Source organism: Bos taurus, chromosome 5, assembly GCF_002263795.3.
Source record: "Bos taurus isolate L1 Dominette 01449 registration number 42190680 breed Hereford chromosome 5, ARS-UCD2.0, whole genome shotgun sequence".
NCBI classification, from domain to species: Eukaryota; Metazoa; Chordata; class Mammalia; order Artiodactyla; family Bovidae; genus Bos; species Bos taurus.
Genome location: NC_037332.1, coordinates 101437279 through 101460898, shown reverse-complemented (window position 1 = coordinate 101460898; position 23620 = coordinate 101437279). Strand labels below are relative to the sequence as shown.

General features: G+C 42.9%; 1 protein-coding gene across 2 annotated transcripts in view; it reads left to right on the top strand.

Moving 5' to 3' along the window:
• Window positions 1-22559, top strand: part of SLC2A3 (solute carrier family 2 member 3) — an 83828-nt gene extending 61269 nt beyond the window's left edge. The window contains exons 1-10 of one of the 2 annotated variants that reach the window (NM_174603.3): window positions 9680-9809; window positions 11777-11869; window positions 12372-12532; window positions 13078-13318; window positions 13968-14130; window positions 14401-14588; window positions 17756-17860; window positions 18215-18316; window positions 18913-19116; window positions 19880-22559. In NM_174603.3, the coding sequence (NP_777028.2) occupies window positions 9795-9809; window positions 11777-11869; window positions 12372-12532; window positions 13078-13318; window positions 13968-14130; window positions 14401-14588; window positions 17756-17860; window positions 18215-18316; window positions 18913-19116; window positions 19880-20092 (1485 nt within the window). In that variant the 5' untranslated portion in view covers window positions 9680-9794 and the 3' untranslated portion in view covers window positions 20093-22559. Of the gene's footprint in view, window positions 1-9679; window positions 9810-11776; window positions 11870-12371; window positions 12533-13077; window positions 13319-13967; window positions 14131-14400; window positions 14589-17755; window positions 17861-18214; window positions 18317-18912; window positions 19117-19879 lie in introns of those variants that run through there. The other variant, XM_059886121.1, reaches the window with a different exon arrangement.
• Window positions 22560-23620: the final 1061 nt, after the last annotated feature.

Here is a 23620-nt window from a genome sequence, read left to right as displayed (position 1 = left end):
TATTTTTTGGGCTGTGCTGTGTAGCATGTGGGGTCTTAGTTCCCTGATCAGGATTGAACCCAAGCCCCCTGCATTGGAAGGTTGGGATCTTAACCATTGGACCACCAGGAGGTCCCAAATAAAAATTTTTAAAAAGTAGTAGCTTTACTGCTTTGCCAGGCAAAGGGAGGGACACAATAGGCTCATGCCTCAAAAATGTGTGTCTCAACCCAGGGAGATCTGGTGAGGAGTTTTTAGCAATGGTTCAAGGATGGAGTTGCTGAGAAGGATCAGGGTGTGCACAGGGCTGTGTCCCTTTATTCATTTACTTTTAATTTTTTTAAATTTTTAGCTGTGCTGAATCCTTGTTGCTGTGAGTAGACTTTCTCTAGTGGCAATGTGGGGGCTCCTCTTCATTGCAGCGCTCAGGTTTCTCATTGCAATGGCTTCTCTTGTTACAGAGCACAGGTTCTAGCCATGCAGGCTTCAATAGTTGCAGCTTATCAGCCCTAGAGCACACAGGCTTGTGGCATATGGGCTTTGTTGCCCTAAGGCATGTGGGAATCTTCCTGGACTAGGGATCGAACCCATGTCCCCTGCATTAGCAAGCAGATTCTTATCCACTGTACCACCAGGGAAGTCCCCTGCATTTCTTTGTGTGGCCTCAGATGGTCTCCTGATGATCAGTAGTTCTTGAGGTTATTAAACACTGGACTTCTCTCTGGAATAAAGAATGTCTCAAGTAGTTAACATTTTCTGTTTGTTGTAATTTTCAGAAGAACTCAGAGATACTGTTTTGTGTATCTCTTGAGAGAGCCAGGATCCTATCTCAAGGCTGCACTGTTGTTGCTTGATTGCTCCTCCCTTGTCTCTTCATCTCTTCTCTTCCATGTTTGAACCTGCCCTTTGGAACTCAGGGAAGGTCTGGAAATGGGGGACACAGAAAGACTTTTCATGGCCAAGAGCCCCACAGGGTCCTACTTGGTTTCAGTCCCACAGATTCAAGTCTCAGTCTCACAAGACTGCCCCCACTTCAGCTCCAGTTGAAAGTCTGAGTTATCACTTGTGCTTCTGATGGACTGGCTATACATCAGAGGTTCCTGTGAACCCCTCCTTGGGTTCAATCAATGTGCCAGAGCAGCTCACAGAACTCAGAGAACATTTACTTACATTTACCAGTGTATTACAAAGGATAAGAAGTACATAATGAAGAGTGTCACCTACAAATTGGCACTTGACATCTATCTCTACAAGGATCAAATTATAAGTGGTGTGGGTGCTGACCTTTAACACCCCCTGAAAGGAGTTCAGAGTGGAAATCAGGAATGAGGCACTCTGTGCTCTGGGAGAAACTGACAGAACAAGTCTTCAGATAGAAAGATATTTTCAGGAGACTTTATGAGCCCAGTTTTTTCATCTCCTCAGATCTAGAAAAGCACTAAAGTCCTTCACGGTGATGTCTGCTTATTGCGGCTAGCAAAAAAAAAAAAAGAATATGTGCTTAATTGCATGTACTCCCCCTTCACCAAAATCACATTTATAATGACCTTCTCCCCTACTTCTCTGGAGCAGCTTCTCAGAGCTATTTGAAATGCTGTCTCCCGGGCTAAAGTCCTCATTTTGCCCCAAATAAAACTTAACTTACAAACTCTCTTGCTGTGAGGGTTTTTTTGGGTTTTTTTTTTTTTCAGTTGAAAAAAGGTACATAGGTAGGCCAAGGTCTAGAAAGATGTCTCCATGGAACTGGGTTGCACCACCTTCTCCAAATATGGATAGGCTCACCAACCTGGAAACTCATCAAATCCCTTGTTCCAGATTTTTTATAGAGTTTAATCTGTAGCTCCTCCTTTCCCCTTCCTAGAGGTCAGTGCTGTTATTATTCAGTCACTAAGTCATTTCTGATTCTTTGATGACTCCATGGACTGCAGCTCCAGTCTCCTCTGTCCTCCAGTATCTCCTGGAGTTTGCTCAAATTCATGTTCATTGAGTCGGTAATTGCTTTCAAACCATCTCATCCTCTGCCATCCCCTGCTCCTTTTCCCTTCAGTCTGTCCCAGCATCAGAGTCTTTTCCAGTGAGTCAGCTCTTCTCATCAGGTGGCCAAAGTATTGGAGCTTCAGCTTCAGCAACATTCCCTCTAATGTATATTTAGGGTTGATTTCTTTTAGAATTGACTGGTTTAATCTCCTTGCAGCCCAAGTGGTCAGTGGCTAGTGCTAAAAGTGTTAGTCCCTAACCATTTGGTCTCTCTGGTGACCAGCTCCATCCTTAGGCTATCTGAGGGCCACGCATTTGAATCACTTCATGTGCATAAATTTAGATATGGCCCAAAGGATTCCTTATGAATAACAGACATTCCTACCACTCGGGAAATTCCAAGGGTTTTAGGAAATTTTTATGCCAGACATGGAGACAAAGACCACAAATATTTCTCATTAAATCACCCAGCCCTAGCAAACAAACACAGATGGTTTATTTACATACTTGTTAGGTATAGTTGAAACATAAAGGTATATGTAGAAGAATAGTAGAAATAAGACTGAGTGACTGTAAGGAGAGGGAATATATGTGATTTTGAAAAGCGAAGATTTTGGAGCCTGACTGTCTAGGTTCAAATCTGGTCTATAACATGTGCCAACTATGTATGTCAGCCTAGGCAAGTTATTTTCTCATTTAACAAAATGAATTATTTGTGTCCCATCAGAGTCTTTTTCCAAAAGAGTCCTAAATGTAGTACTTGGGTGCAATCTCAAAAGCAATGGAATGATCTCTGTTAGTTTCCAAGGCAAACCATTCAATATCACAGTAATCCAAGTCTATGCCCCAACCAGTAATGCTAAAGAAGCTGAAGTTGAACGGTTCTATGAAGACCTACAAGACCTTCTAGGACTAACACCCAAAAAAGATGTCCTTTTCATCATAGGGGACTTGAATGCAAAAGTAGGAAGTCAAGACATACCTGGAATAATAGGCAAGTTTGGTCTTGGAGTACAGAAAGAAGCAGGGCAAAGGCTAACAGTTTTTCCAAGAGAACGCACTGGTCATAGTAAACACCCTCTTCCAACAACACAGGAGATGACTCTACACGTGGACATCACCAAATGGTCAATACTGAAATCAGATCGATTATATTCTTTGCAGCCAAAGATGGAGAAGCTCTATACAGTTAGCAAAAACAAGACCAGGAGCTGACTGCGGCTCAGATCATGAACTCCTTATTGCCAAATTCAGACTTAAATTGAAGAAAGTAGGGAAAACCACTAGACCATTCAGGTATGACCTAAATCAAATCCCTTACGATTATACAGTGGAAGTGAGGAATAGATTCAAGGGATTAGATCTGATAGAGTGCCTGAAGAACTATGGACAGAGGTTCATGACATTGTACAGAAGCAGTGATCAAGACCATCCCCAAGAAAAAGAAATGCAAAAAGGCAAAATAGTTGTCTGAGGAGGCCTTAAAATAGCTGAGAAAAGAAGAGAAGCTGAGAAAAGAAAAGAAGGTAAAGGAGAAAAGGGAAGATATACCCATCTGAATGCAGAGTTCCAAATAGCAAGGAGAGACAAGAAAGCTTTCCTCAGTGATCAGAGCAAAGAAATAGAGGAAAACACTAGAATGGGAAAGACTAGAGATGTCTTCAAGAAAATTAGAGATACCAAGGGAACATTTCATGCAAAGATGGGCTCGATAAAGGACAGAAATGGTATGGACCTAACAGAAGCAGAAGATATTAAGAAGAAGTGGCAAGAATACACAGAAGAACTATTAAAAAAGATCATAACCCAGAGAAACGATGGTGTGATCACTCACCTAGAGCCAGACATCCTGGAATGAGAAGTCAAGTGGGCCTTAGGAAGCATCACTACAAACAAAGCTAGGGGAGGTGATGGAATTCCAGTTGAGCTCTTTCAAATCCTAAAAGATGATGTTGTGAAAGTGCGGCACTCAATATGCCAGCAAATTTGGAAAATTCAGCAGTAGCCATAGGACTGGAAAAGGTCAGTTTTCATTCCAATCCCTAAGAAAGGCAATGCCAAAGAATACTCAAACTACTGCACAATTGCACTCATTTCACAAGCTAGTAATACTCAAAATTTTCCAAGCCAGGCTTCAACAGCATGAATCGTGAACTTCCAGATGATCAAGCTGGATTTAGAAAAGGCAGAGAAACCAGAGATCAAATTACCAACATCCACTGGATCATGGAAAAAGCAAGAGAGTTCCAGAAAAACATCTATTTCTGCTTTACTGACTATGCCAAACCCTTTGACTGTGTGAATCACCGCAAACTGTGGAAAATTCTGCAAGACATGGGAATACCAGACGACCTGACCTGTCTCTTGAGAAATCTGAATGCGGGTCAGGAAGCAACAGTTAGAACTGGACATGGAACAACAGACTGGTTCTAAATGGGAAAAGGAGTACGTCAAGGCTGTACATTGACGTACAGCCTGCTTTTTAAACTTGTATGCAGAGTACATCATGAGAAACACTGGGCTGGAGGAAGCACAAGCTGGAATCAAGATTGCCAGGAGAAATATCAATAACCTCAGATATGTGAATTAAACCACCCTTATGGCAGAAAGTGGAGAAAAACTAAAGAGCCTCTTAATGAAAGTGAAAGAGGAGAGTGAAAAAGTTGGCTTAAAACTCAACATTCAGAAAACTAAGATCATGGCACCTGGTTCCATCACTTTATAGCAAATAGATGGGGAAACAGTGGAAACAGTGACTGTTAATTTTGGGGGGCTCCAAAATACTGCAGAATGTGACTGCAGCCATGAAATTAAAAGACGCTTACTCCCTGGAAGAAAAACTGTGACGAACCTAGACAGCATATTAAAAAGCAGAGATATTTCTTAGCCAACAAATGTCTAGTCAAGGTTATCATTTTTCCAGTAATCATGTATGGATGTGAGAGTTGGACTATAAAGAAAGCTGAGCACAGAAGAATTGATGCTTTTGAACTGTGGTGTTAGAGAAGACTCTTGAGAGTCCCTTGGACTGCAAGGAGATCCAACCAGCCCATCCTAAAGGAAATGAGTCCTGAATGTTCATTGGAAGGACTGATGTTGAAGCTGAAACTCCAATACTTTGGCCACCTGATGCAAAGAGCTAACTCATTTGAAAAGACCCTGATGCTGGGAAAGGTTGATGAAGGCAGGAGGAGAAGGGAACAACAGAGGATGAGATGGTTGGATGGCATCACTGACTCAGTGAGCATGAGTTTGAGTAAACTCTGAGAATTGGTAACGGATAGGGAGGCCTGTCGTGCAGGAGTCCATGGGGTCACAAAGAGCCAGACACAACTGAGCGACTGAACTGAACTGAACTGAGGGCATATTAAGTTAAAGTATAATACTAAAAATGGCCACTAATTTTTTTCATTTTTTTATTTGTGGCTACTGCAAAATTTTTAATTTCATATGTAACTCACATTATATTCCTAATAGTCAGCACTGATCTAGACTTTATTCAATAACTTGTTGAGTGACTTGATTAGGAGATGATGTGATTATATTTTGATTTGTGTGCATGCTAGTCTCTTTGTGTGAAGCTAAGTCACTTCAGCCGTGTCGGATATTTTTGATTTAAGGTAATTCATATAGCACTGGCGTGTGATAAACTTTTGAAGATATTGGAGGAGCAGAAGAAAATCATAAGGATCTGGGAGATGGGATTAGGTCCTTCAGGATCAATTGGAATGATGAATGATTGAAACCCTGTTTAGACAGGAAAATCAACATTTCTCAAATTTTTTCTTTCTTCACCCTGAGAGTTTTATTTTCTACTCTGAAAATAAGTAGTGTTTTCAGATTCAAAATCAACTCCATCTACACCTAGCCTGATAAAAGGAGATTAATAAATAACATCCAGTGCAAAAGTTGTTCTTTAGGAGGAATATTACAAATACTAGCGAAGAGTAGAATTAACTTAGGATATCTTCAAAGCAGTCACTAGCTTTTTTTGTTGGGCCTTGAAATACCATTTACATTGTTCTCTTGAAGAGGTAGTTTTCCCTGTCTTTATCTTGACAAGGTAAACGTGTTTACAGCCCTTTGTTTCCAGGCTTTAGGATTTGAGATCTATTTGTTTTCCTGCTTGGTTATCACATTTCCAAACATCTTCCCACAAAGGAACCCGAAACTGGGGTTGAGATTCTCGGTGGCAAATACCTGCATCTGGATCTAAGAGATTTCAGGTCATGATCCCCATTCTTCAGGGATTTCATGCCAATTCCTCCCCAACAGATTCCATTTTGAAATTTATCCAACCCATTGCCTCCTCCTGTTTTCAGTAAAGATGGAAGAACACCACACAGGAATTAAATGACACAGGAGACCCGCTGTAGGACAGTTTGCCGGCCTCCGTGGCTTACTTCCTGGAGGCTGGTTGCCTGAGCTGTGGCTCCTGACTACATGGAGCTTGGAAGCTAGTGCTGCCTGCTTCCAAAGTGCCCCCAAGACCCCAGTCCCCTCAACCAATCCCCCCAAAACATCAGCAAACAGTCGTCTTGAGCAACTGTTATCTGTGGCCCAGGATGAGGATTGCTTAACTGAGAGGTCCCTGTCACCTTGGGGACAAGTCAGGTTCCTTATCAGGTTTCTGAGAAACCCACTTGCTCAAAGAGCATTGTCTCAATATGCTCAGCCTACTCTTAAATTCTTGAGATCCTGTTGAATTTCAGTTTTTACCGTTTAAAAATACCATTTAAAAAAAAAAAGAGTTTTTTCTGTCCCTCTCAGCCACTGAGCCACTTTCTTAAAGGCAGTTTGAGTTTAGCCACGGCAAACAGGTTTCAGATCTCCCTCCCTTTCACCGTCCCTCCTCTTCTAGCAAGAAGGAAAAACCTAAAGGTTTCAGACATCTAAAACTTGACCCTGGGAATTGTTTGACTACCCTGATTTTACACAAATCATTTGAGACAGATATAATTCTAGCCCTTTACAATGATTTCATCTGTCCTTTCAATAAATACGGGGAAAAATAATTTTTCTGGAATCACATTGGAGCCTGCTCTGAGTGGATGAAGGGGTCCGAAAGACCTACGTTTTCCTTTCACTGGTGCCATTTGCTCTTGCAAAACAGTAAAGAAAAAATCATTCTAAAGCAAAGGAAAAGAAGAAATAAAGTGATTTACAGCCAAGAATGACATGGTGAGGGAATTCCCTGGTGGTGCAGTGGTTAGGACTCTGCGCTTTCACTGATGAAGGTAGGGGTTCAATTGCTGGTCAAGGAACTAGGATCCCACAAGCTGTGCGGCCAAAAAAAAAGAATGATATTCTGACACAAATAATAAATAAAAATCAAAGATTAAAAAAGAATGAAGAAAAAGACACGTGTCTCTGTGTGAACCTTCAGGGTCCAGCCTCCAGCCTCCTGGTGCCGCTGGGCACGTACAAGGCTGGCAGACTGAGGAGGGACCGAGCATCCGAACTGCTCATTTTAGTACATTTAAAATTGAAGCAGTTGAAAATATTTTCCCATCAAACACAGCTTTGTTGTTTTGATTAGAACAACTTATTACTGTAGCTGTAGAAAACAGAGTCTACGATGGAGATGTGTCGTAAACGAAACATATACACTGGATTTCAAAGACTTACTAGGGAAAAAAAAGTAAACTATCTTAACATATATTAATATATATACATACATTATTTGTTCAAATATTATTTTGGCTATCAGGTCAAATAAAATAATTATGAAAATCAATTCTTCTTTCTAATGTTTTCCTTTTAAAAATTTTAATGTGGTCATTTAGAAAACTTATATAAATGGCTTAGATTGAATTTCTGCTGGCAGCGCTGCCATACAGGATATTCTTTGTCCTTAGACTGCTAAACTCAGTTGCTGTGGTAACTAAAGGGGCCTCCTGGCTCAGGGTTTCCTGGAATACAGGGGGGTGACGCGGGGGAGGGGAGGCAGGACTCATGGGAAGGTTTTTTTGGAAGTCACGTTTCACTCATCGCCAGTTTTCTCCGCTAACAGCCAGACTGAATAATACCTTCATTTAGTGGTGATAATTTTGTAACGTATATAAATATCAAATCAGGTGTGACTGAGTTCCCTTCTCTGTCCACCTGAAACTATCACAACATTGTTAATCGCCGATACTCCAATATAGAAGAAAAAGTTAAAAAAAAGAAAAACAAAAAACTTCCCCCCCACAATAATAAAAAATACCGAATCAGTATGTTGTACACCTAAAACTAATATAAAAATGTCAGTCAATTATACTTCAGTTGCTGTTTTGGTTTTTTTAATCCTCATTTAAGGACAGACCACATGAGGTGGTTTGTTTCAGGCCCAGTAGTACCAGTTTGGATTCCAGGCACCCAACCAAAACCCCAAAGGAAGATGCACTATCAGCAGTGACTCCTCCAGCCAAATTCTACCTCTTAACCTGCTTCTGCCACCCCACCCCCTCCTCCCCTGCTGGAGTTGCTAGGCTACAGATCAATAGGCAATGGGAACTTGACTATTGATAACTTCCCACCATTAAAGGCCTGATATAATTGCTCACCCAACTCACCCAACTAAATTGTCCCCCTTCCTTTACTCTCACATGGGAGCCACTTCTCCGGCCTTTTATTTTCCTTCATCTTCCTCTGCTCTCATTTTCCTTCTATCTTTTTCCTCCTCCTCTTGCTCACTTCTCTTGTATGGCTTGGAAATCAGATGTGTATCTCACACTTTTCTCTCACAGCCCAGAAGGAATAGGATGTTGGCAGTTCTTTCCAGTTGTGTAAGAAGCAGTTGCCCCCGTCCCTCTTGAATGTTTTAAGTGGAAGAAGGGGCGCACCATTGATTCCTGAGGGCCTGGACTTTTTGACCCTCTCTACTGATGAATCCCCAACTTCTTTCTGATACACAGTTTTTCCTTTGCAAATAAAATACCTGTTTAATGGAACCTTACAACTGTTCTCTCTCTAGATGCTGTCAACATGAGACTAGGGGCAAAACACTGCAGAGTGGGTGGGATTCAGCTGGGTGGGAAGCTGGTGAACGACATTTTCAGGAGTTTGGATTGTGTCCCAGGCCAGCTGATTCTCTGCTTCCTGGAACCCAGGAAGAGTTGGTTTGGCTCCTGGATATTCAGGTTTTCTCCCAGGAGAGACTATGCTAAGTCAGAGGACAAGTGGAGCCGAGAGCTCTTCCAGTTCTTCCTTCTTTGGCTTTCCTTCTCTCAGACTGTCCTTCCCTCCCCTCCAAGATTGTAGACACAGCCTGCAATCAAAGAGCAGCTGATAAAGTCATAGGATTATGAATGTTTTCTGTTTACATCCAGCGACTTTTGCCGAATATGGATAGCCTTTATTCTCATCTTTTTACGGACTGATTTAATTCTGAGCACTTGCGAGAGCAAAAAATAAAGTGTATCTGCCCTCCCTCCAGGCTTTTTCTGGTAGCATTTTGTCTGTGAAACGTGCTCTTAAAACGGGGAAGGAGAAGAAGCTTAAAAAAAAAAAAAAAAAAAATTGAGTAGGGTGGGGGCAGGATGTGGTTTTCAAAAGCTGGCCTTGGGGGTGGGTTGGGGGGTGTTGCCTAGGGAGGGGGCAGTGTTTGAGGTCTACGCGTCTAAGGAGCTCCAGAGATTGGAGGCGGGTAGGGTGGGGCTGGGGGCTTGTCTCTCGGGCTCCGCCCTCCCCGAAGCTTATATAGACGCGTGAGATATAGGCTCGCTACTGAGGACCTGGAGGAAAACTTGCCGCCGATAGAGGACATTTTGGAGGTTTTGCTGCCTGGAAGAGGGGTCTCTGGAGCCCCACTCCTAGATCTTTATCGAAGATTTGAAAAGAATTAAATTAGGGCCATGGGGACCACGAAGGTAAGAGCGATACGGTTACCGGTTATTTTTGCCGGCTTGGGATGCACTCGGAAAGGCAAGCTGTACCGGCGTTGGCTGAGCTCTGTTACGCGGAGTCACCTAGCAATCTGGAAGCCTTTCCCATTGCTCCCCCAGCCTGCAGTGCCGCACTTACACAGTTCTTTTCGGATGTCATGTCCTATAAAGAATTCATCCCAGTTCCATTCACCTTCTTGGGGTGGGAAAAGTCACCTGGAGAAGTTGTGTTTGTATTACACACATGGGTGTGTGTGTGTTTTCTTTAATACAATTACATGCTTTTGAGGATGTGAAGTTGAGTGTTCAGGGGATCAGGGGCGGTATGGTGGCGTTGATGCTTTAGACCTTGAAAAGACCTGAGGTTTGTTTTGGGGGTGCCAGGTCGGTGTCCAGCCATCATCTGTTCCATGACTTACGGGATTCCCTGAATTACCTAAGGAGAGAGAATTCCATGATTGTGAGCGCACAGTATATTAATATATTATTGTGTGTTGTGGATGCGGTATTTGTAGGGAGAAAGGCATTTTCACCAAGGTAATTTAATTTATCTGAAAATAAAAGATGAGAGAAGGGATGAAAAAGTGGGAAGGCCCTCAAGGATTTAAATGATGAGAGAAAATAAGAGGTTTCTACTAAAAGGAGTGGATGAAGCAGAAAGCGCTGCCCCCACGGGCCCCGGGAGTACTTAGATGCCAGTGGAGGCAAGGTCAATTTGGGAAACTGTTAACTCCAGGCCTGCCACTGCCTGACTTGATAGAGAAGGGGTTTAAGATGAGAAAGGGTTGGCGGGGGCGGGGAGCTCTCAGGCATAAAAATTGAGCTCTCTTGGGGTGGAAATTAAGATCACACCTACTAGAATTATCCCCGACAAGGTGAGTGATGACTGGGTTGATTTCAGCACAGCCCCCTCACAAAATGTCTGCATTTTGAATTGGGAGTCAGCTTGTTCTCGCCCCCTGGTGGGTGGGTGGGGGATAGCAGTACCTCTTTAAGTGAACGGGCAGAATTTGAGATGGGACCAGGGTACGGGGGTACGGCGGGCGGATCGTGCAGATTCTGTGACCCAGAGTTGCGAGCATCCTGGTGATGACGACACGTCACTAGCACTCGTGCTTTTGTGGAATTTGGGGTACGGGGGAGCCTACACTGGCTCTAGCTGGTCGCAGAGTAATCTGTTCTCAACAAGCCTAGGGTTTTGCGGTCTGCCCTCACAGTTTTTTTCTATCCCTGAGCACAATTCTGTGCTTGCCTGGGGATATACCTGGGGCTGCCGTTTGAATACTTAAAAACGGACTAACCCAGTTCTCCTAACTTGTCCCTTCCCAAGTTTTCTTTCCAGAATTTCCCCAGGTTTACTCTTCATGCTCATCTATATCACCAGAGAAGCTCTTCAGTTCTTTTGTGTTCCTTATTCACTACCTAAATGGTTAGGTTGTTGTTTTCATACCACCAACCAGCTGAGTTCTAGTATATATATATCTCTCTTTTTTTAAATTTTCTTTTGTTTTTAAAATTTTATCTTCATGGTATTTTTCTCTTTTAAATTATGAGAGTATAATAACACGTTTACGGGAGACTTGGAAAATACAGAACAAAGTTACATATAGTTCCACTATATATTACAATTTTTTTAAGTAGATATATCAAGATTTTTAGTTGGAATTTTCAATATCAAACTCAAAAATTAATAGAATGAATATACAGAAAAGTAGAAGACTGTGGTAGACCTGAAAAGCACTATGAACCAGTTCAACCTAATTAAGATTTATACAATTTTCAGATAACAGCAGAATACAAATTCAAGTTCCCAGAGACTATAAACTGGGAGGCACTGGAACGTATCCAGGGGCATAAAACAAGGTGCAAAAATTTCATGGTGCGTTCTCCTTAATAAGAGCCAGTCATGGATCAAGAATTTTAAGGAATGTTCTTCTCTACCTTCCCCCCAGGTCACCGCACCTCTGATCTTCGCCATCTCGGTTGCTACCATAGGCTCTTTCCAGTTTGGCTACAACACTGGAGTCATCAATGCTCCTGAGGCGGTGAGTGCCAGGCAACAAGAGTTTGAGTTTGGAATGGGGAAAGTATTCCTTTAGGTAGGGTTTCCAGAATTATCATGCTTAGACAGACTTGGTAGCTCACTTGGCTAAGACTGAGATGGGGCATGATATTGGTGGGGATCTAATTGAATCCTTGATCAAAGCAAGAGGCTCAGGACAGGGGCCCCCTGCACCCTGGACTGGGCCCGTTCATCCTCTCACCCTCTGGTGACACACTTCCCTTATTGTCCCCTGGAGGTTAGTTACAAAGTTGGGGTGCAGGGGTGCAGTGTGAGGTTTCAGGACAACTAAGTTATTCAGATCTGTTAACATGAACTCCAATGTTACCTGTCTCTTACATTGCCATCTATTTATTCCCTCGACTCTCTACCTACAAAGTAACTGGAACACTGTTCTCTTAGGGAGGGGAAGATCCTGAGTGTTTTGTCTCTTTTCTCATCCAACTGTAATGGTCTTTTCTCCCACCACCCATTTTAATTGGCAGATCATAAAAGACTTTCTCAATTACACTTTGGAAGAGCGGTCAGAACCGCCCCCGTCCAGCGTGCTCCTCACATCCCTGTGGTCCTTGTCTGTGGCCATCTTCTCCGTGGGTGGTATGATTGGCTCCTTCTCCGTCGGACTCTTTGTCAACCGATTTGGCAGGTATTGACCAGAAACTGTGCAAGGAAGGGGGCTGTACTGGTTGCATTGAAGACAAGCATTGAGGCTTAGAGCAGGGAGGTGATGGTGCATTTGAATAAAAAGCATGTGACATTCCCATCAAGGGAAAACCAATCCCACAGACCAGTCTCCATCCCCCTCCCCGGCCCCCCAGCCACATTCAGACATAATGATGAGTCGGGTGGAGTGGGACAATTTTAATTTCTAGTAAATTTCTAGCTGATGGATGCTGTTAGTTTGTGGACAACTTTGAGAACAAATGGCCTTGAAGTGCTTCCTAAAATCCTACCCTATAGCTAGGATGTAGAGGGGAAAATCTGCAACAAGTTCTCTAGGTGAGTCTCATGTAGGCCGAGGTATAGGAACCATTAGTCCTGATTGTCCCGATCAGATATGTTCTGATACTAGAAAGTGGAAAAGTTAGACCAAAAGATGTATGAGCCTGGAGAATGGTAGAGTGACTAGGAAAGAAGGGGAGAGGTGGACTCTGTTTTGCAAATTTTCCTTATCTTTGTTTAATCTTCCAGGCGCAATTCAATGCTTATTGTCAACCTGTTGGCCATAGCTGGCGGCTGCCTTATGGGATTCTGCAAAATAGCAGAGTCGGTTGAAATGCTGATCTTGGGCCGACTGATTATCGGCCTCTTCTGCGGACTCTGCACAGGATTCGTGCCCATGTACATTGGAGAGATCTCCCCTACTGCCCTGCGGGGCGCCTTTGGCACTCTCAACCAGCTGGGCATCGTTATCGGAATTCTGGTGGCCCAGGTACTCTAGAACTTATTGAGTGTTCATTCATGGCTCGTTAAGTGAATTGACACAGATAAAGTCACCAAAAATAATGTGTGGCACAGGGAACTATATTTAATATTCTATGATAAACACAATGGAAAAGAATATTTAAAAAAGGTTCTGTAAATATATATAACTGAATCACTTTGCTGTACATTGGTACTTAAATCAACCATGCTTCAGTTTTTACAAACAAAAAATGTCTGGCACTTACTTAACTACATGTTTCAGATATTAATTAATATTACTAGCGCTCATAGATGGCTAAGGAAACAGGTAGGGTAGAAAAAGAAAAAGCTGTCTTTGCCTGTGATAGAAGGCCAGATGATTTTCTGAACTTTTTTTTTTTTTTAAATCAATTTGTGGCTTCCCCAGTGGCTCAGTGGATAAAGAATCTACCTGCAGTGCAGGAGACACAGGAGACTCCGGTTTGATCCCTGGATTGGGAAGTTCCCCTGGAGGAGGAAATGACAACCCACTCCAGTATTCTTGCCTGGGGAATCCCATGGATAGAGGAGCCTGGGGGGCTACAGTCCAAAGGGTCGAAACGGAGTCAGACATGACTGAGCAACTAAGCATGTGGCCTATAAAGTATGGAATTTATAGTATTGTCTTTGTTTTCTAGATCTTTGGTCTAAAAGTCATCTTGGGGACTGAAGATCTCTGGCCTCTGCTCCTGGGCTTCACCATCTTACCAGCCATCATCCAGTGCGCTGCCCTTCCATTTTGCCCTGAAAGTCCTAGATTCTTGCTCATTAACAGAAAGGAGGAGGAGAAGGCAAAGGAGAGTGAGTATCCTTCATGCTTTCACTGTAGGAACCTCAGGACTGGTTTGTTTTTAAGATGAGGGTTTTGGATCTGGTTCTTGTCATCTCCTTTCCCTGCCCTCCAGAACCTGAGTGGAGAATTGTCTGATTACTCTGAAGTCACATGGGGCGAGGGGTGAGAAGGCAAGTTCAGGCCAGACACAGGGCTCCTCAGAGTGGCGTTTTTCCCAGCTATCTCATGGGGGCAAGGCATTAGCCAGTACCTTATCTGTGACCTCTCCTCTTCCGCAGTCCTCCAGAGACTCTGGGGCACCGAGGACGTGGCTCAGGATATCCAGGAGATGAAGGATGAGAGTATGCGGATGTCGCAGGAGAAGCAAGTCACAGTGCTAGAGCTCTTCCGCGCCCCCAACTACCGGCAACCCATCATTATCTCTATCATGCTCCAGCTCTCCCAGCAGCTCTCTGGGATCAATGCAGTGAGTATCCATTCGGGGCAGATGTGTCTGACCCATTTCACTGGAATCACCTGACCATCTTCCCTGGTGACTCAGTGGTAAAGAATCACCTGCCAATTCAGGAAAATGAGGGTTCGATCCCTGGGTCAGGAAGATCCCCTGGAGGAGGAAGTGGCAACCCACTCCAGTATTCTTGCCTGGAAAATCCCATGGACAGAGGAGCCTGGTGGGCTACAGTCCATGGCGTCACAAAGATTCGGACGTGACTTAGTGACTAAACAACAACACACCTGACCAGAGGTGAATCACACTGGCCACTGCTCACCTTCTGATATACCCAGGGTCTCTCACAATGTTTGCCTGGTAGTGGTTTCTCAGAAAACGCACATTATCCAGGTTTAGACTTGTCTTTGTATTTATCTTCTAAAGCTATATCTATAATACACGTTTGTGTGCCAAGATGAGAGAATGAAAAATTTCTCACCCTTAGTCTTAGAACTTGTCGTGAACATTTGTCCTCTTCCAGATTTTTTTAACATTATGGAGTATCATAATTTATCTAATTTTTATTCATCCTCTGTTTTGGACTGCTTTTTTTCTTTTTTGATTGTGCCTCTCAGCTTGCAGGATCTTACTTCTCCAACCAGGGATCAAGCCCGTGCCCCCTGCATTGGAAGTGAGGAGTTACCAGGCCACCAGAGCGAAACTGCTAAGTCCTAGTCACTGGACCACCAGGGAGTTCCCAACCACTCGTTTTTAAAATATCCAGTTCTCTTTAACTCTCATCTGTCTTGGATGATGTCATCAATGATAACGTAGGCCATGTAATCCAGGCAGATCTGAGAACGGACACACCTTGGGGTTTTTTCCCAGGACTTTACAACCTGAAATCAGTGTAAACCCCTAGGGAGCAATTGGGAGGTGTGAGGGTACCCAGACAGAGCTGGCCTTACCATTGTGTATATTTTTTACAACTTAGAATAGTAACTGTGATTGTTTAAAGTGTGGGGCCAAATGGAAGGTAGCATCGGGCAGGTAGCCATGATATTCTGTGCAAAAGTCTGCTTCCTTCTTTTGAGTCCTGGGTGTGAGCAGAGAAGGTATTCCTACACCTCTGTCCTTTTGCAGATAAAATATTTGATATATTTGGATATGGAGAACACTCCAGACCTCTCTCTAAGTACCAATTCATGAGCTGAGGATTTGCCATCATAATATGATCAGTGTGATCAAACCATTTTATGACAAAGCAGTTTTGCAAAAAACACATGATAACTTAAAATAGTAAGTTGGTCTTTAGCCTCTCTCCCTAACGCACCACAAGGAAACTTGTGTTTGTGCTTCCCATGAGGGATTAGAGGCTATTATATTAGAACCTCAGAGGGAAGATGGTCTGAAAAGTCCTCTCAGATGGTTCCGATGGATCTCAGTCTCAAATTTCCTCATTTGAAAAACCACTGTAATAAAATATACACTCAGGACTGTCTGGAACAGTGAAACTGGGACTAGAGGGAGGTGTCCAAGTATAAAACGGGTCCTGAGAAGGCCACATTCTTCAGTTCTACAACCCAGGCACCTGCTTGCCTCCCCCAAGTCTGATCCCTGCAGAACAGGATCAGAAAAAGCCTACCCTGGGAAAGTTAAACAAATGGTGGATGAGTGCTCTGCAGGCAGGCCCCTTCCCCCTTCCCTCCTCCACTTCAGTAAATGATGGGTGAAAGTCAGTTTTCCAACCTACCTTTGAACAAACTATATTTTCTAATCTCCCTTAAAGGCAGAAGGGTAAGAGGCTGGACAGTGTTTACCCAGCAAAGTAAAACTGGCTTTCGGTAAGATGACATAGGGGTGAGCTTAACCTGGCCCCAAGGTTCCAGGCAGCATGACTTTATTATAAGTTTGCTTGATGTGTGTATGTCTGAGTTAGGTTTTTGATCTGTGTGCTTTTATATAAGAAGGAGAATTGGCATGATTATTCATCTCTAGTTTTAACTGTTCAAATGTCTTTCCTTAAAAGCTTTATGTTATTAAATATTCTTGGAATTTTTTTAAAAAACAAATTTTAATTAGCTCACCCTTGCTTCTCTCCCAGAGCAGCAGTTTTTAATGAGGATGATACTATTTATCTCAATTTCCAAGAGCACAGCCTGAATCTTATTTTGGAAAATATACATGGTTTCTATCTTAGGCTGTAGGGCTTTGAAGACTTGTTTCTGCAGACAGTCACTCTCAGTGTAGGAGTGTATGTTGATCAAAAACTCTGATGAAGAACTTTTCCCTGACAGTCCAGTGGTTAAGACTCAGCACTTCCTATGCAGGGGGCACAAGTTCAATCCCTGGTTAGGAACTAAGATCTCACATGCTGCATGGTGCAGCCAAAAACTAAAAATAAATAACAATAAGAACAAAAGAAAAAAACAGAATGTACCACACCAATTTTTTTTTTTTTAAGTCTGCTGAATAGGGGCTGCCGTGGAGGCAGATATTCTGGGTGAAATCATAAACTCCCAAACCAAGCCTAAGAGCCTGAGCAACCTAGATCCTGTTGCCTTGTTATCTTCAGGTCTGAGTCCAATGTTTCCACATCTCTTAAGTTATGGTAGTTGTGGCAGCCCTGCGTATTAGCACATTGTTGACTGAATAATAAGCATAGTATAAATTGTAGCTTATTTAATAGTGTGCATTCAATTAAAATAATCACTGGTGTTATTTACTAAAACACTTGTAAAGATCCAGTGCCTGGAATTCCAGCCCACGTTCTAAAAACAAGCAGGCTGAGGTTACCCTTCTGTTTCTTAGTTGATCCATCAATGCCTGTCATTATTGGTGGGGGTGGGAGTTGGGGTAAGAGTCTATCGGTAAAGCAGAATTGAAAAACTTAACAGGACTTAAGCCATTCTATCTAAGTTACTAAAAGCAGACTTCAGGAAGAGACCAAATGGAGCAGTAAGAATGAGCAGTTTGGAGGGAAAAAATGGAGCTAAGTAGCTAGAGTTGAAGACAACTAACAAGAAAATAAGTTACAAAAGATCATTTGTTTGCAGAAAAGATACTGTGATTGAACAACAACAACAAAAAATTGCTGGAAGGTACTCCTGAACTTCTGGGACTTCTGAGTTGATTTTTTGAGGGTTCAGTGCAACTGCTACACACAACTGTATTTCACAGTCGCACCTTTTGTTCCCTGTTAGGTGTTCTACTACTCGACAGGAATCTTCAAAGATGCGGGTGTCCAGGAGCCGGTCTATGCCACTATCGGCGCAGGTGTGGTCAACACCATCTTCACCGTGGTGTCTGTAAGTTAGATGTTTTGATCATTTTCAAGCAGGGTGGAGAATTCTTGGTACACATATTCAAGTATAGGTGGCATGTCCTTCCATCTCCCTGCTGCCTTTTAGTTAAACCTTTTTTGTTCTAATTCCCTGTTGGGGAAAAGAGCTATTGAATGATGAGTAAATGAAGATAGATGGGCAAAGGGAAGCACAGAGGGGACCGTGGAGGATGCTCTTAACTCAGAGCTAGAGGAGAGGCAGTGTGACTATCGCAGGTACCCTGCTGCTGGTCAGGCAGCTTCCAGTAGCTCATACAGTGTCTTCTGAAAAGGAAAGTGACATTGTTTCACGGGTACTTTTTCTAAATCATTTTTTTAGGTGTTCTTGGTGGAAAGGGCTGGGAGGAGGACTCTTCACCTGATTGGCCTTGGAGGGATGGCTTTTTGTTCCATCCTCATGACGATTTCTTTGTTACTGAAGGTGAGTACTCTTTGTAAAGGAAAGGGAGGAGTGGAGAAAGGTGAGGGGGTGGGTTGTCGAGGTTTGGTGATTACACAAGTGAACTTTGAGAGAAGCAATACGTGCAGAGGTTTAAGAAAAGTGGATTTTCAGAGATAGATAATTAAATTTCTGTCATCCCTATAGCTATATGACATAAAGCTTGTAAAATATATGGTCTCATTTCATTCTTAAAGAGATGTTAAGGTCATTAATCTGGTTTTACAGCTGATGAAATGGTCTCAGAATGTGCAGAATAACACGTGTGATCATACTGCTAAGATTCCAAGACCCAAGGCTGCTAGGACTTCCTTGACAGTCCAGTGGTTAAGAATCTGCCTTCAGGGAGTGAGGGTTCAATCCCTGGTCAGGAAACTAAGATCCCACATTCTGCATGGTGCAGCCAAAACAAAAACAACAACAACAACAAAGCCCAAGGTTTCTAGGTCCAGTAACTCCTTTACATCATGGGATAGAAGGAACTTTTCATTATTCCATCAGTCCTCATCTGTGGGAAGCTGGCACCTACCTGGGCATGCTGTCTTTAATACTAACTTTCCTCTGTTCCTTTCTCGTAGGATAATTATAGCTGGATGAGCTTTATCTGTATTGGGGCCATCCTGGTCTTCGTGGCCTTCTTTGAAATTGGCCCAGGCCCTATTCCCTGGTTTATTGTGGCTGAACTCTTTGGTCAGGGACCCCGTCCAGCTGCCATGGCAGTGGCTGGTTGTTCCAACTGGACCTCCAACTTTTTGGTTGGACTCCTCTTCCCCTCGGCCGCGGTAAGTAACTTAAAACTCATGCAACCCACGTTGAAACCAACTAATACATAGTTCTTCTTAGGAACAGAATAGCAATGATAGGCCTTAGGATTCCAAATCAATATTTAAAATCCATCATTTGGTATAGCATTAACAGCCTGATCCAAAAGGCTCACTGAGGATAGGATGTTAATGATGAGGTAGCTCCTATTGTAAAATGGCCTAGAGTTGATTTGTTAAATAAAGGAACTAGCAGTGGACATCTAGGATGCATTTCCAATTTCTGTGAGTCTTTTAGAAACCCAGATTTTTAAAAATAATCAAAAGGACTTTTCTGCTGGTCCTTTGGTTATGAATTCGCCTGCCAAAGCAGAAGACAGGGGTTCGATCCCTGGTTTGGGAAGACTTCACCTGCCACATGCTTCGCAATAAGAGAAGCCCACACACTGAAACTAAAGAGTAGCCCTCACTCACGGCAACTAGAGAAAGCCCAACCACAGCAGCGAAGACCTGGTACAGCCAAAAATAAATTAAAAAATAATGATATTAATCAAAAGTCCTAAAAACTTAATAGGTATTTGGAAATGGCTAACTTTAATGACTAGGAAAAGGAATGACACAAAATTGCAGAGAAATCTAGGAAGTTACCAATGAAATCATGAGCAAGTCACTGAAGAGACTGCACTGTTTTGATGAAGTCTAGGGGGGGTTATGCCTTCAAGGCTATTAGAAATATGATTGTAAGGGAACTGACTGACTCTTCTGTTCTGTATCTCTTCACCAGTTCTACTTAGGCGCCTATGTTTTCATCGTCTTCACTGTCTTCCTCGTTATCTTCTGGGTCTTCACCTTCTTCAAAGTTCCTGAGACCCGTGGCAGGACTTTTGAGGAAATTACACGAGCCTTTGAAGGGCAGACGCAGACAGGAACCCGCGGTGAGAAAGGCCCCATCATGGAGATGAACAGCATCCAGCCCACGAAGGACACCAATGCCTAAGAAGTGCCTCTTACCCACCTCCCTCCCGTCACGTAAAGCAACCTCCCCCTGAGCAAGCGGGGAGACCTCATCAGGTTGTAACCCAGGACTGTTTCTGAATGCTGCTACTCCATTCCTTTCTCATCCACATACTCGATGGGCGCTCAGAGGATCCCAAGGCTGGGGTTAGTCGTTGTGTTCAATGGCTTTTAAAAATTTCATTTCTTGGACATTCTCTTCAGCTCAGGAGAGACCAAGTAAACCTACCTTCATTTCAGGAGGGATTGGCCGCTTGGTATGTGACAACTTGGCCAGCTCCTGCTCCCTTAGGTTCTAAAATTGCCTCAAGGCATTTTGGGGAGTGGGCTAGAAGGTGCCATTCCTCCAACCTCAAACTCACCAGGAAGCAGGTACACTTAAGAGTGGAGGCCAGAGAGGGATTCCATAAGAGCTCCTCCTTCACTTCCGTACAGCTCTGCTGAGCAAATTAACTTGAGTTTTATTTATTTTATCTTCTGGTTTTATTGCATAAATATTTATTTTTTTAAATATAAAGTAATTTTACCAAATAATGAAAACATAAGGAAATTGAGGTTAGAGGGAGGTGCTTCAAGAGAGGTTATAGGGTGGAAGATTTGATACCGAAGAGGTTAAGGTGCAATAAGAAGGGAAGGATTTAGGGAGAAAGGTCATGCATGATTGGAGGATGCATGATGTGGTGTATGAGGTTTGCACGTTGCCTCTTAACAATTTCTATCCTTAAGATAAAAACTCTCAACTTTCTCAGAAAAGTCATGTGCCTGTATAAAGAAGCTATTGGTTTCCTTTGGAACTTTTTTCTTCATTTAAGATTATATGTAGTATTACTTGAAATGTAGCATTATTGCTAAGGTGGGCATTTTAGTTAATAGGGGTCTATGGGTTCTAATTTTGGATGGAGTCCAGAGAAGGGACGGTTATTTCTACAAATCCTCTCTCCCCTCACTGGACCAAGCAGCTTCTTTCTCTGTAGTAAACTCACTTTTTAAAAATATTCCTATCACCCATCTGGTGGGAGAGCCTCCCAAGTGAGCAACCAAAAATCTTGGTTCTTGGTAGAGGTTCATTATTTCTTCAGTTTGTTGTTTAGAGGATTTTAGATGTTGATTTTTATTTTGCTTTAAGCCATAGCTTTAAAAGAACTTAGAGATGTTTATAGCTAACTTGGAATTTATAACCTCAGTGCTGGAAAACGATTTTCTTCCTGAACGATTATTATCCAGTTGACATGTGTTATTACATGAGGGTCATCTCATGCTTGTTTATGTCTGTTTACCATGTCAAGTTACCCTTGTTACCACGTTACCATAGTGTTACGTCAGGTGCCCCCTGAGGGACTTGAACTTTCCTGTAGACCACACGTGACGTGTGCGTGAACGTGTGTGCACCGTCACGAAGCAGTTGCTGGTTATCTTGTTGGGTTCCTAAGGCCCCTGTTGGGTATAATGTGTTCAGACTTGTGTATATGTAAACAACACTGCCTCTGCTGGGTGGAATCTGCATCAATGGTTTTCTTTGAAACTTTAGAGTTCCATCTCATCAGGCTGCCTTTCCTTGTTGGAGAAGACAGAGAGAACTCCCTAAATGTTGAGACTGAGAGCGGAGGACTCACTCTCCACTCAGACAGCAGGGAAAGACAGGAAAGAGTGTGAGACCAGGACATGATGCCTCGTGGGTGCCCTGGAAGGGCGTCATGGGGGAGAGGGAGGCATTCTTAAGGGGACAATAAGCTTCTAGATCTGGGGTGGCGAGAGAGTTTGCTGAGATGGAGGGATTGCATTTGCCACAGCCCATGGCCACCTCCAGGATCATCCAGTATTTTTACAAGTGGAGACTGGGCTCTTCATCCCTCCTTCATATGTTACTTGATCTCCCTTCCCCTCTTTGGTGCTTACATATTTCAAGCCCTTCAGTCAAACCCTTGCCTATGACAGTATTTTGGTTCTAATTTCTCACCATTCATTCCCTCTGGTTGCTGAGGCTTTGGGTACAAAACTCGCAGAGCCTTGGGACAGGGCTTTGCCGTGACGGGGGACTGTCCTCCAACTGCACCTCTGCTCCGACTCAGACCAGTGGGTTGGCAGTGGTGCAGCATGGAATTTTTTCCAGTTCTCAGTGACCAGGTTGTGAATAATTTCCAAATGGATTTTTTCTATTATTGTTACTACGGTTCTTTGTTTTGAAATAAAATTCTGAATGTACATATATAACATCACAGGCTTGGTTTTTTTGTGTGTGTGGGGGCGGGGGGGACCTTCCTCTGTAACAAGTCAGCTTTAAATACCTTGTGGCTGCTCAGTACTTGTTGTAACCTAAATAAGTTTCTTATATGAGAGTTTTGTACAAATGAAAATAGCCATACTCATTTATTATGCGCAGATGAAATGGAAAAGCCTTAGTGCATTGCCTTGCATACTTAATAAATTATGTTGCTTGCGTTCACCAGTGAGAATTCTTCTGATTTTTCTCTTTTCTATTTCCTTTCTCCTCCAATCTTTGATCTCTGAAATTTATCCTACATTAATGTCAGGGTATTCATATATATACATAAGTAATATATGTGTATTATATGTTTTCCCAATGGCTCAGCAGTAAAGAACCTGTAGTACAGGAAATGTGAGAGATGCAGTTTCAGTTCCTGGGAGGGGAAGATATTCCCTGGAGTAGGAAACAGCAACCTACTCAAGTATTTGCCTGGAGAATCCCATGGACAGAGGATCCTGGTAGGCTACAGTCCATGGAATTGCAGAGTTGGACACAATTGAGCAAGCACATTGTATATATATCACATACATACATTTATATCACATCTATATGTATACACATGGAACACATCCACGTTTATATCCCTGTACTGCTGAAAAATTCAATAACTTCCAATCAATTTCTACCCTGGCTTAACACAACCCCCCCAGGGGCAGGGTCCCTGCTACCTCTCCGTCTGATTCACTGTTGTTGTTTTTTTAATTTTTATTTTACATTCAGCTACAGCTGATTTTGTGAAGATAAGTGAAGGACAAGAAAGCATGGCATGCTGCAGTCCAGGGAGTCACAAAGAGTTGGACGTGACTTAGGGACTAAACAAAAATAGCTAATTTACATGTTAGTTTCAAGTGTGAAAGTGAAAGAAAGTGAAAGTGAAGTCGCTCAGTCGTGTTCGACTCTTTGCAACGCCATGGACTAGCCTATCAGGCTCCTCCGTCCATGGGATTTTCCAGGCAAGAGTGTTGGAGTGGATTGCCATTTCCTTCTCCAGGGGATCTTCCCAACCCAGGAATCAAACCCAGGTCTCCCGCATTGCAGGCAGACGCTTTACCATCTGAGCCACCAGGGAAGCAAAGTGATTCAGTTACACATATATCCATTCTTTTTTTCAGATTCTTTTCCCATATAGGTTACTACTGAATATTGAGTAGAGTTCCATGTGTTATACAGTAGATCCTTATTATTTTATATATGGTAGTGTGTGTGTGTTAACCCCAAACTCCTAATTTATCCCTCCCTCCCCAT